The following is a 14,809-nucleotide window of genomic DNA, read 5'->3' on the forward strand; positions in this document are numbered from 1 at the left end:
CTAAGCTGGGGTTCTCCAGCAATATGGATCACGCGCCTGCTGAAATTCTCTCCTTGCCGGAGCTTTTTGTGGTCACTTCCCCAGACAGACCCTCTGGAGTGCAGTAACATTTACACTCCCTCCAGGCTTGCTCTCAGCAGAAGCATTTCTTGAGTCCCTTTCCTTTGCTCAGCTGCCGGTTCTGATCAAACTTGCCCAAACTTAATACTGCTGAGAGCTCTTGTTGGTAGAAACAACAACAACAAAAAGGGTCAGAAGTTTTGCGGCACATGCAAGTGCCCCAAACCCAGCAAAGTATCCTAAACACAGAAGCTGCCTGCTTTTCCCAGCTGTGTCATCTGGTTCAAAACCAGACTGCTCTCCCTACAAACCTTACTCATTGAAGCACAAAAACTGCTCCCATCCCTCCAGGCACAATGTAATCAGCCATGCCTCATCTCCTTAGAAAACTCCTGACAACAAAATTTCACAGATTATGCAAAACCCTGAATTAAAGGCAAGAAAGGCCAGAGGAGATGAAGAAAAACAAACTGAATGATACAGCAAGTGCGACAATTTAGGTCTTGTTTTGAAAGCTTTGTTCCTTTTCTGTGATGTTCCCTATGACAAATATGAAGCCATTTTCTTGTTTGAGATAGGCAACCACAAAGTAATAGCTATTGTATCTGAACCAACCCATAAATTCCCACTGCATCAATCTATACCATCTAATTCTAAGTGGCTGCCTCAGAGTGGTTAGCCCTCTGTTTGCATCCCAAAAGTTTCCAGACACATGAATAAACCAAGCACGGATAAATTGGGTCTGAAGGTCTGTTTCTCAGATGGATCTGGCAGCTGCCTCGGTTTATTGGCAGCTCATTTATCATCTCAAGAAAAATATTGATGGTTCCAGAGACACAGGCCCTTTCTGCGTCCTGGCTGAAGGAAAGCTGTCCTTCTGGGCAGGCTTTGGAAAGAAAGTCAATGCAACAAAATCTGCTTGGCAGAAACGTGAGGGATGTGGTGCAAAGAAGAATCATTAAATAAGGAAGAAGGAACACCAGGATGATAACCCTGTTGGCCCAGGAATAGCCCAGTCTCAAATTTTCACAGTATTACAGCAAGAATATGAGATTGTGAGAGTGCTAACAGGCACAGTCATGGACATCTTCTCAAGTGGAGGTATCAGTGCTGCACAGGAAGAGAGAAAGAGCCTGAAGCTGTGTTCTGACAACAGAACCAGCCACTCAGCAGACCCTGAAGAAATTCACAGAAATACAATGATCAAAAGGCTTGAAAAGAGGAATAATGGGACTGAAGTACTGTAAACTCTCTCCCCTGGGCAGGATTCAATCCTGATTCCACACGGAGTGTTGGCAGTCCAGCTGCCTGTCTTCCAGAAGGACACCGGGAAGACAGTTGGAGCCTCTGAGCCATTTCCATTCCCCATCTTGATTAAACCAGCTGCATTCCACTTGAACAGCATATTTAAGGAAGTGTTGAAGTCACTATTCCTGAAAGGATTTAAAAGACACATGGATGTGGCACCTGGAGACATGATTTAATGGTGGGCTGAGCAGTGCTGGATTACTGGTTGGACTTGATGATCTTAAAGGTCTGTTCCAACCTAAGTAATTTCATGATTCTAATAACTCTGGCTCTCGGATCCCAAATCCACTAATTGCTGGAAGCCAAAGAATATTCAGGGAAAACAGTTACATGCTTATTCTCTTATTAAATTCTTCCCAGGCACCTTATTTTGGCCTCTGTCAGAGATAAGACACTACAGAGGACTGGATTTGATCTGAGCTGATTTGGCTGTTCTCAAGAGATGAGACATGAATCAGACCCACCCTTGCTCTTATCAAAACACAAAGGCTCCTGAACACTAAATCAAAGCTGCAGGTTATCTTTAGTTCCTGCCTGAGATGTGTTCAGGCTTTGTTTTTCTGAACTGCGGACAAAGTTTCACCTCTAGGTGACAAGAAACACAGCTGGCTTGGGGTAGGCCTGTATTGGCCTTGGCTTGGATGGGTATTCTCATCACCTGTGAACTGAAACCTGACAGGTTTCTGGCCTCTTTCAGCAGAGGTTTGATGGGGAAGGTGCAGTCTGCTTTCCAGAATGCCACAAGATATCCTCTGTTAGGGTTTTCACAGATGTTAGGGGTTAAAGTGTAGAGAGAAAAGGAAAAGTGAAGTCTCAACTCACCAGGGGCATGCTCAGAAAGGAAAGGAGAGGCTGGATCTGTTTCCTGTGTCTTTCATGCCTACTGTCCTCTGGTTTCTAACAATAGATATTCAGCTGTCCCTTCTGGAGAGATTAATTGTGGTCTCTCTGCTCATTCAGCCAGCTATTTTTCATGAAACTCATAGGAATGTAATATCTCTGAGACCTTTATCACTGTCAAATTCAGTTGCAATTGGTCAAGCAGCTGAGAAAGACACACCGACAGAAAGACACTTGTTTTTTGCAGAGTTTCCTAAAAAATCATCTCTGATCCCCTTTCAGAATATTTGAGACTAAAGAAATAGTAGTTGAAAAAGAGCTTCTGCTCCCACCCTAGAATTCCCTTTAATCAACAATAATCAAGCTAATAGTAGCAAAATATGAAAGAAAGAAGGAGTAGTTTGGGTGAAAGACAGTAAAAAGTGAACAAAACCACGAGACTGGGTGTGTCTGATTAGTGAAACACCTCCTGAAAAAAGCCCCCTGAGATGACAGAAAGGCTGGGGTAGGGCTAAAGACCTAAATGCCAACGAGATGGTGACAACACAGATACGACAGGCACAGGGGAGAAAACTCATCCTGATTTGAAGAGACACAGAGAAGAGGAAAAAGAAGACAAACATGGAGACACACAAACACCACCCTGTACAGGCTGGCAGAGAAGGAGAGACCTCTCCCAGAGACATTGCACTTTGGCTGTTTATTGCTTTTTGAAAAACACCTCCTTCTGAATGGCTTTTTTCCTCTTCAATCCCAATGACATTTGAGAAAGCTTCAAAGCACAGCACTGTCTAAAGCCCTTTCCTAACCTAAGTCTCCAACCCATAGACATTACTCTTTAGTTATAATAACCACTCCCCTCAGACATTTCCAACAAATTGTTAATATCTTTTAAGCCCTGCTCTCCATTGCCTTTCAGATTAGCCTTGCCCTTTCCTTTGCACTTAAGTTTAGCAAGTGTTACTAATAGGAATTTAACATTTACCGAAGAATTATTTTAACTACGGATCTAATAGCATTTGTATGGTGTTCTGAGCACCCAAGAGCCTCATATCAGTTCTATATGCTTAGTTTTGTCTAAGTTGCTTCTAAGAAAAAGGAAAAATACAAGTTTAAGGAAAAGAAAGTTCATAACAGAGGCATTAAAATCCAGGAAAGCCAGTTCCAAGAAGGATAGCAGCAGTGCCTGGAAAGAGCTTTCCTTCTTTGTATTATCCACAACTCTGCAATCACTCGTGATCTACTTCACCTTCCAACCTTTCAAAAAAAGCTTAACTTTTGCTTGGTCGAGGTTATTTTTTCCGGTGTACAAAAGAAATACTAATAGAAAAATGTTATGCTTATTATGAATAGTATGCTATTATTAATAATAATAATAATATATTAATAATCTAATAATAATAATAATAATATGCTTATTATTAGCTGGGAAATTTTATGTTTGTTTTTATTTAATATACTGCCATCAAAACCTTTTTGAATTAGAGAGTTTTGTGCTTGCAGACCAAGAATCATTCAGAGCTTGAGTGGAAAGCACCAATGAGGCTTTCAGTCAGCAAAACCTCAATGACAGTTTGGCATCAATAGCATTGAGTGCCTCAACAGAGACCCCAAAGGCTGCGCTGGATGAGACCAGTTTTAGAGCTGGGCTTATGAGGATCAGCCTTCCCATGGCACTGGATACAGCCCTACCTAGGCTGAGGAGCACAACGTGAGCCAGCACTGAGTTGAGGACAGCTGTTGGGATGCAGAGATGGTATTTGCACTTGTCTCTCTAAGATGCTCCTGCTCCAGCTGTCCACAAGGTTCCAGTTGCTGAATACAGTTGTAAATATTGACAGTTCTCAAGTCAACCTGTCCAAATTCCCTAGTCCAGGCTCACAGCTACTCAAGTCTTCCTGCTCTTCAAAAAAGGCAAACTCCTGTATTCATGTCTGAAACTGACTTGAGGGCATTTCTATAAGTCTGAATATGCATCCTGCTTACATTCTCATCCCACAGCCATCCCACAGTTCTCTCTCCTGTTCCTTGGTATCCCTGGGAAAGAAATATGCGTATGCAAGAGGAAGGAAAAGGTAACTGGAATCATATGGTTAAATGGAATAATTTTGAAGATGTCTTCCAAGATTGATATTCTACATGTAAGGAAAAAAAAATCTTTAAAATAAAAAAGCACCTTTCTAATACACTTTCCACTTCTATAGCATCTTTCATCTGAGGCTATCAAAGCACTTTGAGATACAGATCCTAAGAAATACATTACAAAAATTATGCATATTCTTAAGTTGACTGTAGTCACTTCCCTAAATTTCCATTTCTCTACTGATACCCCCAGACAGTGTTTGCATAGATTGATGCAGTCACGGCTACAGGCAACCAGATAAACAAATCTACATCCAAATATAAACTCTCCCCCCAAACAGCCTCTCTTACAGTAGTATTTTTGTGCAGCATTGTCCACTGCATTGAGCCCTTTGAGAGAACGAGGTGTGCATACTGCAACACCATGTACTGCTTTGTACTTTCATTTCACTGCACTTCATTAAACAGACTTTCACTGTTTCTTAATTTTCTTTGAGCAGGTCCCACTGTATATACCCGATATGAACAAACACACAGATTCCTTCTGGGTATGAGCCAACAGCTGCAACCCTGAAAAATATCAGCTTCTTATATCATTAACTGAGTTTCCATGGTGCCCTGGGGCAGAGATATTGATGCTTGACAGCATTATCACTATAAAGTAACTTTACAACTCTATAATTTAACTCTATGCTTCCAGTAATATTAAGAGCATTTGAAATTGTGGCTGTAAACCTTGACACTTTCACACAGACTGGGGAGTTGAAAAGAGGATTTTGTTTCCTCTCCTCCAAACCAGCCCTAAACGTGGTGCTAAGAAGCAACCAAGTACTGGAGAGAAGATGTGCAAGGAGGTCACTCTTAGAAAAATCTGCAGGATTAGGATTAATGCCACCTTTTGCAACACACATAAGGGAGCCTGTTTCTAGGGGCTCAGCAGAAGAAGTAGACCTCTGGATGCCTTTCCCTGAATATGTGCCTGATTTACTTTGAAATCATCTTGGCAAGAACCTCTAAGTGAAGTTCAAACCTAAGCCACACTGGATAACCTCTGCAAAGCTCCCTCAGCTTTATCAGTACAGCTTTTCATACCTCATTGGCTTTTGCTAGTAATGTTGCCTTTACTGGCTGAGAATGAACCTGCAAGGGCCATAATCTGTCTCATGAGGATCTTCTCTTAAGGATATCACTAACAGAGATAGGAGGATCAGGACAGGCAGTTGTCAAAAAAAGAAATGTAAAAAAGCCCAAAATAACCAAGTACATTTGCCCTAGGGGGCTGGCAGGTACATGAAGCTCTAAAAGTTATAGATGCTTTTACTGGAATTGTAGTTTGCATACAGATTCCTTTTCCCCAGGACAGGCATTTACTGAGATCCAAGTACTCCTTAAAAGGAATCTGGATGTAACAAATGACTGTTTCCTTTGGGATTTAACTTCTCAAGTCCCCAGTCAAGCAGCAGGTAGATACTTTGCATGAAGTTAAGAATAAGAATGAACCCAGTGGTCTCTGTGTTGAGAGTCCAGGATGTGAGCTCCTGTTAGGTGTCTGAAGAGATTCTAGTCAATCCAATTTATTTGGCTGTAGCCACATAAATACATCTTTTTGCCCGCAAACAAGAGAGAGTTCAGCAGTGCACCTTTGGATGGGGTCCTTCTCCACCTGGAGGAAGCTTGCAATTAAGATAAAAACACACCAAAAAAGCTATGGGCATGCTGACAATTGTGATGCCCACCCATCTCGATGATTATTCTCCCCTACAGCTACAGTCATACCAGTTCCTGCCAGATCTCCATCATTTCTGCCTTCCTGCCTCATGGCTGGGCTCTGGAAGAGGAAAATCTTTTATTCTCTGTTCTGGGCTGCCTCCTTTGCAGCAAGGATACAGTTCAAACACTCTAAAAAATGAACCAAATAGATTTTAAAGCTGTTGATGTGAGAGTCCTTTGCTGGCTGCTCTCAGGTCAGGCTGTGATGGCTGCTGTTCACAGCTGTAGTGGGAGACTGGAAAACACCAATTCTGGGTGTTCTGTCAGATCACGGCTCAGCCCTGCAGCTGGGGATTCATCTTGCCTCCCTCTCTTTTAGCCCTTGTTCCCTGCCCAGCTCTGAGGCTGGTGTGAATCGAGACAGCTCAGCAGCTGAGCTGCTGGTGAGTGTTACAAAGCAGTTTACAAGCCTCATGTCATAAGCCCTGTAAATGCCGAATAAAACATGGAATTTAATGGAAGCATATCAGCTCATTTTAAAGCTCCTTCACCTGGTGCTAACTGTTGTTGTGCTGCCTTTTTTAATCAGTTACCACCAAATGTGTGCATGTGTGAGAGGGGTTTTAAACATTTCTCTGTCCACTTCCAGGCGAGTAACAGACAAGCCTACAATCCTCTTATTATGCCTTTGAAACAGAGTCCGTTCACTGTTATCTGCAGCACGTGTTATCGTGGGGTTTTCTGCAGAGCTTACAGAACATATCCCTTATGTTTCCCACGCTCCAGGTATGTATCTGTTAGACACAGACCTAGCAGGCACACACATAGCTCTGCAGGAATGTCTAAGTGCTTTGTTTGCTGGATGAAAATACAAGAGGAACTCCAGCATTAACCATTAGTGATGTCATGCCCATCAAGGCCTGAAACATTGATGCAATCATGTTAATTCTCTGTGTTAGAAAAGGCCAGAAACTCAACACTCTGCATGATGTTATTCCACCATATGTGCCCCAAACATACACCCCCTGCACAGACTGAAGAAAGACCCTTCCCTCCTGGATTTCATTTCAATCGTGCAGACTTAGTAGCCAATTAGTTTTTAGAACATTCCAGGTGTCATGCTCTAAATTCTGTACCAATTCATTTAGAACACTCAGTCATACTAACTGGAGTAATTTGAAACTGATTTCTGCTTCTATGATACCTTCCCATCCTTTTTTTGTTTCATTTCTTACTGAAAAAGGTTATTGTCCACACTAATGGTAAGAATTCAAACACTTAGACTGAAGGTCTGTCATCCATTTTTATGCATGTAAGGTATCCACTTATCTCAAAAATTACAAAGTATTTTTCAGTCAGTCACACAAATCTGAAAAAAATGGATAATCTCACTCAATCTAAAAATATATCTATTACTGTCACACAGAGGTTTGTATGGATCACAGAGTTAGCATGTAAAACCTGAAGAACATGAAGAGATAAAAAACCCACCAACAAACCTAATCCACTTATATAATGGCATGAAAGGGAGTAGTACTGTGATCTTATTTGCCACAAATGCTGTAAAGAAAAGAAGCTGACAGGTATCATTACTTGTCACCAAGCCTATTCAGAGTTTGTTCGTTTTTTCTACCTGTCAACAGGAACAAAATTAATATTAAATTAACATTTTGCAGAATCTGGAGATCCTAATTGGTTTTGTTCTCTAAAAGGAGCCAGTATGGCTAGTTCTGAATGTGTGATCCACTTTGTAGTCTCTTTTCATGGCCATGGTTGACCTGAATTTGAGGCTGAATCTCAGTCTGCACTTAGTCCAACAGTAGAAGCTTTGAACAATCCTAGCCTCCCTGATCCTGTTTCCATTGAAAGGAAAGGGAAAAAGGAGAAAAAGAAAAGAAAAAAAGGAAAGGGAAAGAAAAGGAAAGGAAAAAATACTCACACAACCAAATAACATCACACTGGAATGAACAAAGTTCTAAGAAGTACGTCTTTAAAGGCAGATTTCCAGAATACTTGCACTATCAATTCACAGTTCTTGGGCTCACTGTATTTTCATTTATTTGCTTGAGTTGCTGCCTGCATGTACATAGATAGTTAATAGAAAGAGCCCTGTCCTTGGAGGCCAATATGAACTGACTGCCTGTGTCTTTGGTTCAGGCCCATTAAAAAATCCGAGCATTAATTAATCACTGACTTGCAAATAGCTTGGAAGGGCTGTTCAGGCTAAATTGGAATGTTCTGCAATTGTTTTACTTTCGGTCATAGGCACTTCAGTGATGTGAAACTTCCTCCCCTGCCAGGACAGGATGTGCATAAATCCAGTGGCTACTCCTGTGTTGGATCAGACCAGTCTAGAGACTATTTCAAGCAGCTCCATTTCTTTCACTAACTAGAAAACTGCACATGTGAGGAAAAGTCCTCCTAGGCAGTACACTGGATAAAATTCCTACGTTGAAAAGGAAATAACAAAACCTTCCAGGGCAAAATGCCAGTGGAGCATACTCCATGGGCAAAGAGCCTCCCCTGCTTGCTGCCTGGCAGGCCAACCAAAACCTGCTTCCCCCTCCTTTTCCACTCAGCTGGGTGAAACCCTAACTGCAGAAATCAAGCTGCTGCTTGAGCTTTCTCCATGCCAGCTCCAAGAAGGTTCTCTGATCTGGAGCCTGTTTTCTGTGCCCCAGCTGTTGGTGGAATGAACAGAGAATGGAGCATCTCTGCCTGCAGCAGGCAAGGCAAGCCAAGCAAATGGAGATGCTGGATCCCACAGGTGAAACTTCTGGAATGTGAAGCACAAACCAGAAATCTTTACTGAAAAGGAAACTAAGCCAGTCTGATCTACCACTCATGAAGGAAAACATATCCAGGGAATCATGATCTTATGTGTATAGGGGCTCTTTCCCCTCCTCACTGTAAAAACTGTTCTTGATAAACAAGGAAGAGAAATAAGTCATTTTCAGCAAAATGCGCACAAAGTGAGGAAGAAAATTAAAGGTAAAACTAAGGCACAGGCTCTTGAAACACCAAAATACCAACTTAAGAAAATAAATACCTAAATGTAACAGTAACAACATTTTTTCCACAATGGCAACATATACTACATTTGTGTGTGTTCAAGGAGCTTTTCCTTCAGTTGACTTTACTGGGCAAAAAGGAGCTTCTATTCCAAATGCTCAAGCCTGGCAAGTCGCTTTAATATATTCGCCTCCTTCCTTCCCCCAAATCTCACTTTCAGCGGAGAAGTCAAACCAGAAAAGCCCAAATGACAAACAGTTCCTTTCCCTTCTCCCTGTTTCTTGCTCTTATTCCCACACTGAGAGCCCATATACATGGATGGTGAAGAATTATGTCTCATATTAAAATGTCTCCCTTGCTACCCCGAAATTCCAAAATGCAGCAGAGAGGTAAATAGGCAATCACAGCTAATCTCTCTCCCTCTGCAGTGTTTCTAAACCTGTGGAAATTTCTAAGGCTGCCAAGATAGAACGACAAAATGAAATAACATACCCAGTGTTGAAGTATGGGCACTGGGTGTTTGATTGAGCATGGTGACAAAAAGAAAAAGAAAACCATAAAAGCAGATCATAAGACCAGTCAGAACAATTCTACAAATTGCTGATACATTGAGATAGCCAGATGGATATGTGTTTTTTGAGGAATGAGACACTGCTTCTATCTGAGCAGTCAAAAATGCCAACAACTTTGATGGTTTTGTTTTCACAATTTGACTTCCATTTCTTTGTCAACTGGCATTGAAGATTTGTCCTCGAGGCAGCTGCAGAACCTAATGGATTCTTTTGGCTGCAGTTCAAAGGCAGAGGAGATATTTTACTCAGTACCAAAGAAGCACTCTCAACTTGCTATTAAAACAATAACACAAACACAGGGCTAATGAGGGAATAAGGAGAGAAATTAAGAAAAAAATGGAAGACTGTGGAAGGGAATGGATCACAGACTCTCCAGGACTAGCTTCTATAACAAGTGTGTGAGACAATCTCCTGCAAGAGGGAAATGGCTTATTTGATCTAATGTCTTTCTCTTCTTGAATTTCCACACTATGGAGAATCAATATGAGGGAAATTAAAGCATCAGGAGCAGACTCACATTTCCACTTGTGTGTGTTTCTATCTCGGCAAACTCTTACGGAGACAGAAGTATTTACCTTAAGTGCCTGGTTCACGTGTGCTGCAAGAGGATGGATTTCAAAAGGATACAGGCTTCCTCGGTGTAGGGCACGGCAGAAGCAGTTCCACCCAAAATGTAGCTATAGAAGGAGACCTCCAGGGTGTAGCAGTAGGATGTGTCATTTAAGAGCCCACCAAGGAAGCGCCGGCCTGTCCCAGCTTTCACAGCATCCCTGTTGAATGACGTACTGGACTGCAGGAACAAGAACACAGGGATATGAGGAGAGTTCAGGAGTGGAGACAATGCCTTAAGTTTTAGCTTTCATGTTTTTCAGATTCTGTGCTGCCTAGGGGTGTTGTTCTGAGACAGTAAGTAGACAAAACAAATCGTTTTCCTGCTGAAGACCAAGGACAACAGGTGCAACTTTCAGGCCCAAAAGCAAAAACAGTAAAGAGAGAAACAAGAAGGATGAGACCCCACAACCTGAAGCTGTAATTGGACAATTAAACCCCAATATGCAAATGGACCAAAACTTATAAAAGTGTGAGACCTTGTGACTGGTCCTTGTGACCATTCTTAGTCCACCTTGGGTGTAGCCCTGGTCAGGTCCTGTCCTGCCCAAGGTGTACCCTGAAGGCCTTTCAATAAATACCTACTTTATTCTCTAGTTATGTCCAGTCTCTGTTTCAGGTCAGGCTTCCCAAAGCATCAGAGCAAGAGAAGGAGTCTTTTCAAAGAGAGAGCAGCTTCACTCACATTGCCAAATCTCACTTACACCGTATAGACTGCTCTGGTTTTTGATCATGGAGGGGGAGCAGAGTTCTGGCACACAGGCTATAAATGAGGCCTCGCAGACTTTGACAAAATTCATCTGGGTTCACCATTAATACCAGCTTTTCCTCTTCCCTCTGGGATAACACAAAGCGAGGCTCCCATGTGCATGAGTTGGAAGTGAGCCTTCCAGATCCCCCATGCTCAGGAGTTGAGCTTTATCATTACCTGGATACAGGATTCCTTTGTCTCCACTGCATTCCCCTGTATTATAACCATCTCCCCAACCCCTTCACCTGGACTCTTAATCAAAGCAGAAATACAGTGGTATTTACATTTTGGTGAAACTTTCTCACCTAAGACATTTGACTGGTTCTTAAATTAGGTCACAGAAATTTCCACTTCACTAACTTAAATGTTAACGGGGTGTAGCTCTCTGGGTGGAAAAATCTACCTCACTATTCTACAGCACTAGCAGCACAGTATAAAAGGCAGTATTTTGTGCTATTACTGAAGATCTGGCTTTAAGGACCCTACAGCTTTATGACTATTCATTTGAGGGGTGGAGGTGAGGACTCCAAGTATTTCCATAAATGAGTTTTAGCTCTCCTTTGAAGGCATGACATCTGGAGACTAAAGGGCAGCTCATCTTCAGGTTGATTGAAGTTTCAGAGCTTGTTCCTACCAACTAGACAGAAAAATGGATTCTGATTTCATTTTGATTTTCAGACTCTGTTCAAAAATCTCATAACCATTGGACTGAGCCAATCTGGGCTCAGCACAAGCTAGTGGCAACCACAAGAAAATGATCCAATTTGGATCTGTTGTATTAAAGGTCATAATATCTTCCTCTGTAAGAATTTTATGATGCCAGTGAAACACAAAGGACCCTTAACACAGCCCGTTGTTCAGTCATTGTGCCCATGGTGGATTCATTGTCCAGTGTCCTCCTATGGAGCCCTAGGGCTGCTACCTTTTCTAGCTAACACAATGCGAATATTTACGAAATCCATCTCTTACCAAAACTGGGGAAAATAAAATTTCCTTTGTATTTAAGAAATGAGATGCAATGGTTCAAAATGTTGCACTTCTCTAGACTGAGAAAATCAGGCTAATACTGAAATGAGCAACAATTCTTGATAAGTACTGTATACCAGGAGACATAAAAACTAGAAATACCTGTGGGTTTATTAACATTCTGAATGTCTTGAAATCTCTCTCATGTTGTAAAAAGGAAGGTTTTCCAGCTTAATTAGAATAAAATGGAATTGGGTTTCTTATTAGCATTATATATAGATGTTTCCAAATGCAATTTCTTGTCTTTTTGGTAACATAATATTTAACTTCGTGGTAATTTTTACACAGAATGCATTCTCCTATGTAGATATATAATTTCTGCCAAATTACATGGCAGAAGCCTGCAGGATATTCTGAATACCTGTGGGAGAGGGAGTAAAGCACTCATAAGGAATGTTGGGAAAATTAGCTGTTAATTTCATATATGGGGTAAAATACTTCAAGAGGTCTGGGAGAGGGAATGTTCTCTGGTTTCCTGCAAAAGAAACCTTCAAAAGACTGCTGAGATCCTGAAACTGAGGGAAACTTTGTCCTCAGTTAAATTTCAGAAACAGAGGAAGATGATCATGCTCAGGGGATTGCTTCCTGAGCCAAGTGAACATCAACGTTAGTGGATGGTGCCTCATGTTCAAACAAATGCCCGTAGTGGAACTTTTAATGCATGAGAGCACCAACAGCTGATGGAAACAACTCAAAGGGACAGGACAAAAAAATGTGTCAGGACAGGATATTGGGCTCTGTGTGCAGAGGCATCACTCACAAAGAGACTAAGCTAATTCTGAGGCTGTATTTGGCACAGGAAAAACAAGGAAAATGTGGGAGGAGGTGACTCAGGGAAGACATTAGGGATAGAAGTACTTCAGTGGGTAGGAGATTCAGTTACTGATACGGAACATTTATGAGTTATAGAATCTCATCCACTATGTTTAAAAACAAATTGTACAAGTATCTGCTGAGTACAGTTTGTGTTTTTGGGATACAGTTTGCACGTGAAATCCTTTTCTAATTTCCCGTTATCTTAATCAGGCAAAAAGAAAGTTATGAGTAGAATTCCTAATAGATGATTCTTGAGATAAATCTTACATAATATTTTCATCACAGTTCTTGGCACAGTAAAGCAGGACCATGCCAACAAAATTTGCTGATGACACACTGTGGAATGAATCATCATTATGGAGGAGGTTCTGAATATCATACAAATAAAAAAAGCAGTGGGATGACTTTGAGGGCCAGAGTGATTGTAGTCAGATGAAACTCAGCCACGCAAGTACCAGGTCATGCACTGAAGCATAATAAAAAAAAAAAAAAATTCTGCAATAGGCTAAAAGCCTTGTCAGCTGGAAATATATAAAGAGAGAGTCTGATGTGTTACTTCACTGAAGTGATTTTTTCTTTCTAACAGAAGTTGAATCTAGTTATTGGCAAAATTATATTTGTTGTATTTCAAAAGTGAAGCATAAGTAGTTTAAATATTATCAAGACAGTTATAAAAATGGTAATAAAACCCAAACAAACAAACAAACAAACAAACAAAAACAAACCACCAAAATTTAGAACTTTAAAGATTTTGAATTTTTATAATGCTATTATCATGGGTCTTGGGGCTTTGGATTATGTTTTGGGGGTGTATATGACTCTGTTCCTTTTTTAATGTGTGTTTTTGGGTGTTTGTTTAATAGAAGAATTTCAGTTTCAGCTGCGTAAAATTACTTGAAAATGGCAAAGGCATTAATAAAATCCTCTGTTCATTTCTTTGCCAAGTGGTACTGAATTTCCAGGAATAAAAAGTTGACCCTTCATTTACGTGCACTAATGTAGATTTTGAAGGTTATAATTGTCCTCATTTTGAAAAAAAATTTGATGGCAGAGACGAACATGGTGTTTTGAGTAAAAGGTAAAATCTCTCATTTGACTCAAGAAGGTTGGGGTAGGACATGACAAATACATGTTTTAAAATAGCATCTTGGGCCTGGCTCTAGAGCAAGTGTTATAAGCCAATATATAATTTCATATTTTATAAGAGAAAATTAAATTAAAGAAAATTTAGGTAATGACAAGAAAGAGCAGCCGGTACTTGCTGAGTCTAACATTCTACTTGCTGTTTTAGGCCAAGATAAATGGAGTGGGGGAAAAAAAACAGCAACAACAAAAAAAATCCAGGCAAAACTTTGACTCCTCACCACAGATGATCCTGAAGTTTTGCCCATGCACATTTATTTAATCAAACCTAATCCAGGGAAAAAAAAAAGGTGTGGGTGTAGCAAGAGGAAGGCACAAACACAGGGAAAGTTGTCTGCAAATGTGTGTCTTGCTTTTCTGGGAGAATCTATTTCCCTAAACCCCTTTGCAAAGCTAAACTGAAGTCATCATTAAACAAAGGCACTGAGCAGGCACAGCAAGAGAACAGCTAAACAAATATTTATTTCTCCAAGGCTGAAACGCATGGGAGTGTTAACAACAGCAGCAGAGAGAAGTACAAGTCTGGAGGGTGGGGGGATCACCAAAGACTTTGAAGTTCTTAAATAGTGATATTTGTATAAAATCAACAGCAATGCATTATTAAAACACACAGATACATTAAAGCTCACAGAAGGACTTTGCTTCCCAGCTGGTGTGGGAAAATTCAGAGAACAAACAGCTATCCACAAAATTAAAAGCTGCCAAGAAATCCAGTGTTAAAAGAACAGAGAAGGAAGGGCGAAGGATTCCCTTTCTTTCTGGTGGGAAGACACTCACCAGAAAAACAGATATCAAACACATTTGGGAGCCTCAAGGTGTGCAGACCCTCTCTCTACACATCAGGCATTAGTGGCCAGCTTCCCCAGGCCTCCCTACCAGA

At 41.0% G+C, this 14,809-nt stretch overlaps 1 protein-coding gene across 1 annotated transcript in view; it reads right to left on the reverse strand.

Annotated features, from left to right (window-relative positions):
* AGBL4 (AGBL carboxypeptidase 4) overlaps nt 1-14,809 on the reverse strand; it is an 882,078-nt gene that overhangs the window by 68,137 nt on the left and 799,132 nt on the right. The window contains 1 exon segment of the mRNA XM_066192785.1: nt 10,212-10,374. Within this exon segment, the coding sequence (XP_066048882.1) occupies nt 10,212-10,374 (163 nt within the window).

The sequence above is a fragment of the Chamaea fasciata genome, unplaced genomic scaffold (genome assembly GCF_029207755.1).
Source record: "Chamaea fasciata isolate MVZ Bird 193981 ecotype frontalis unplaced genomic scaffold, bChaFas1.0.hap1 SCAF_10, whole genome shotgun sequence".
In the NCBI taxonomy this organism is placed as follows: Eukaryota; Metazoa; Chordata; class Aves; order Passeriformes; family Sylviidae; genus Chamaea; species Chamaea fasciata.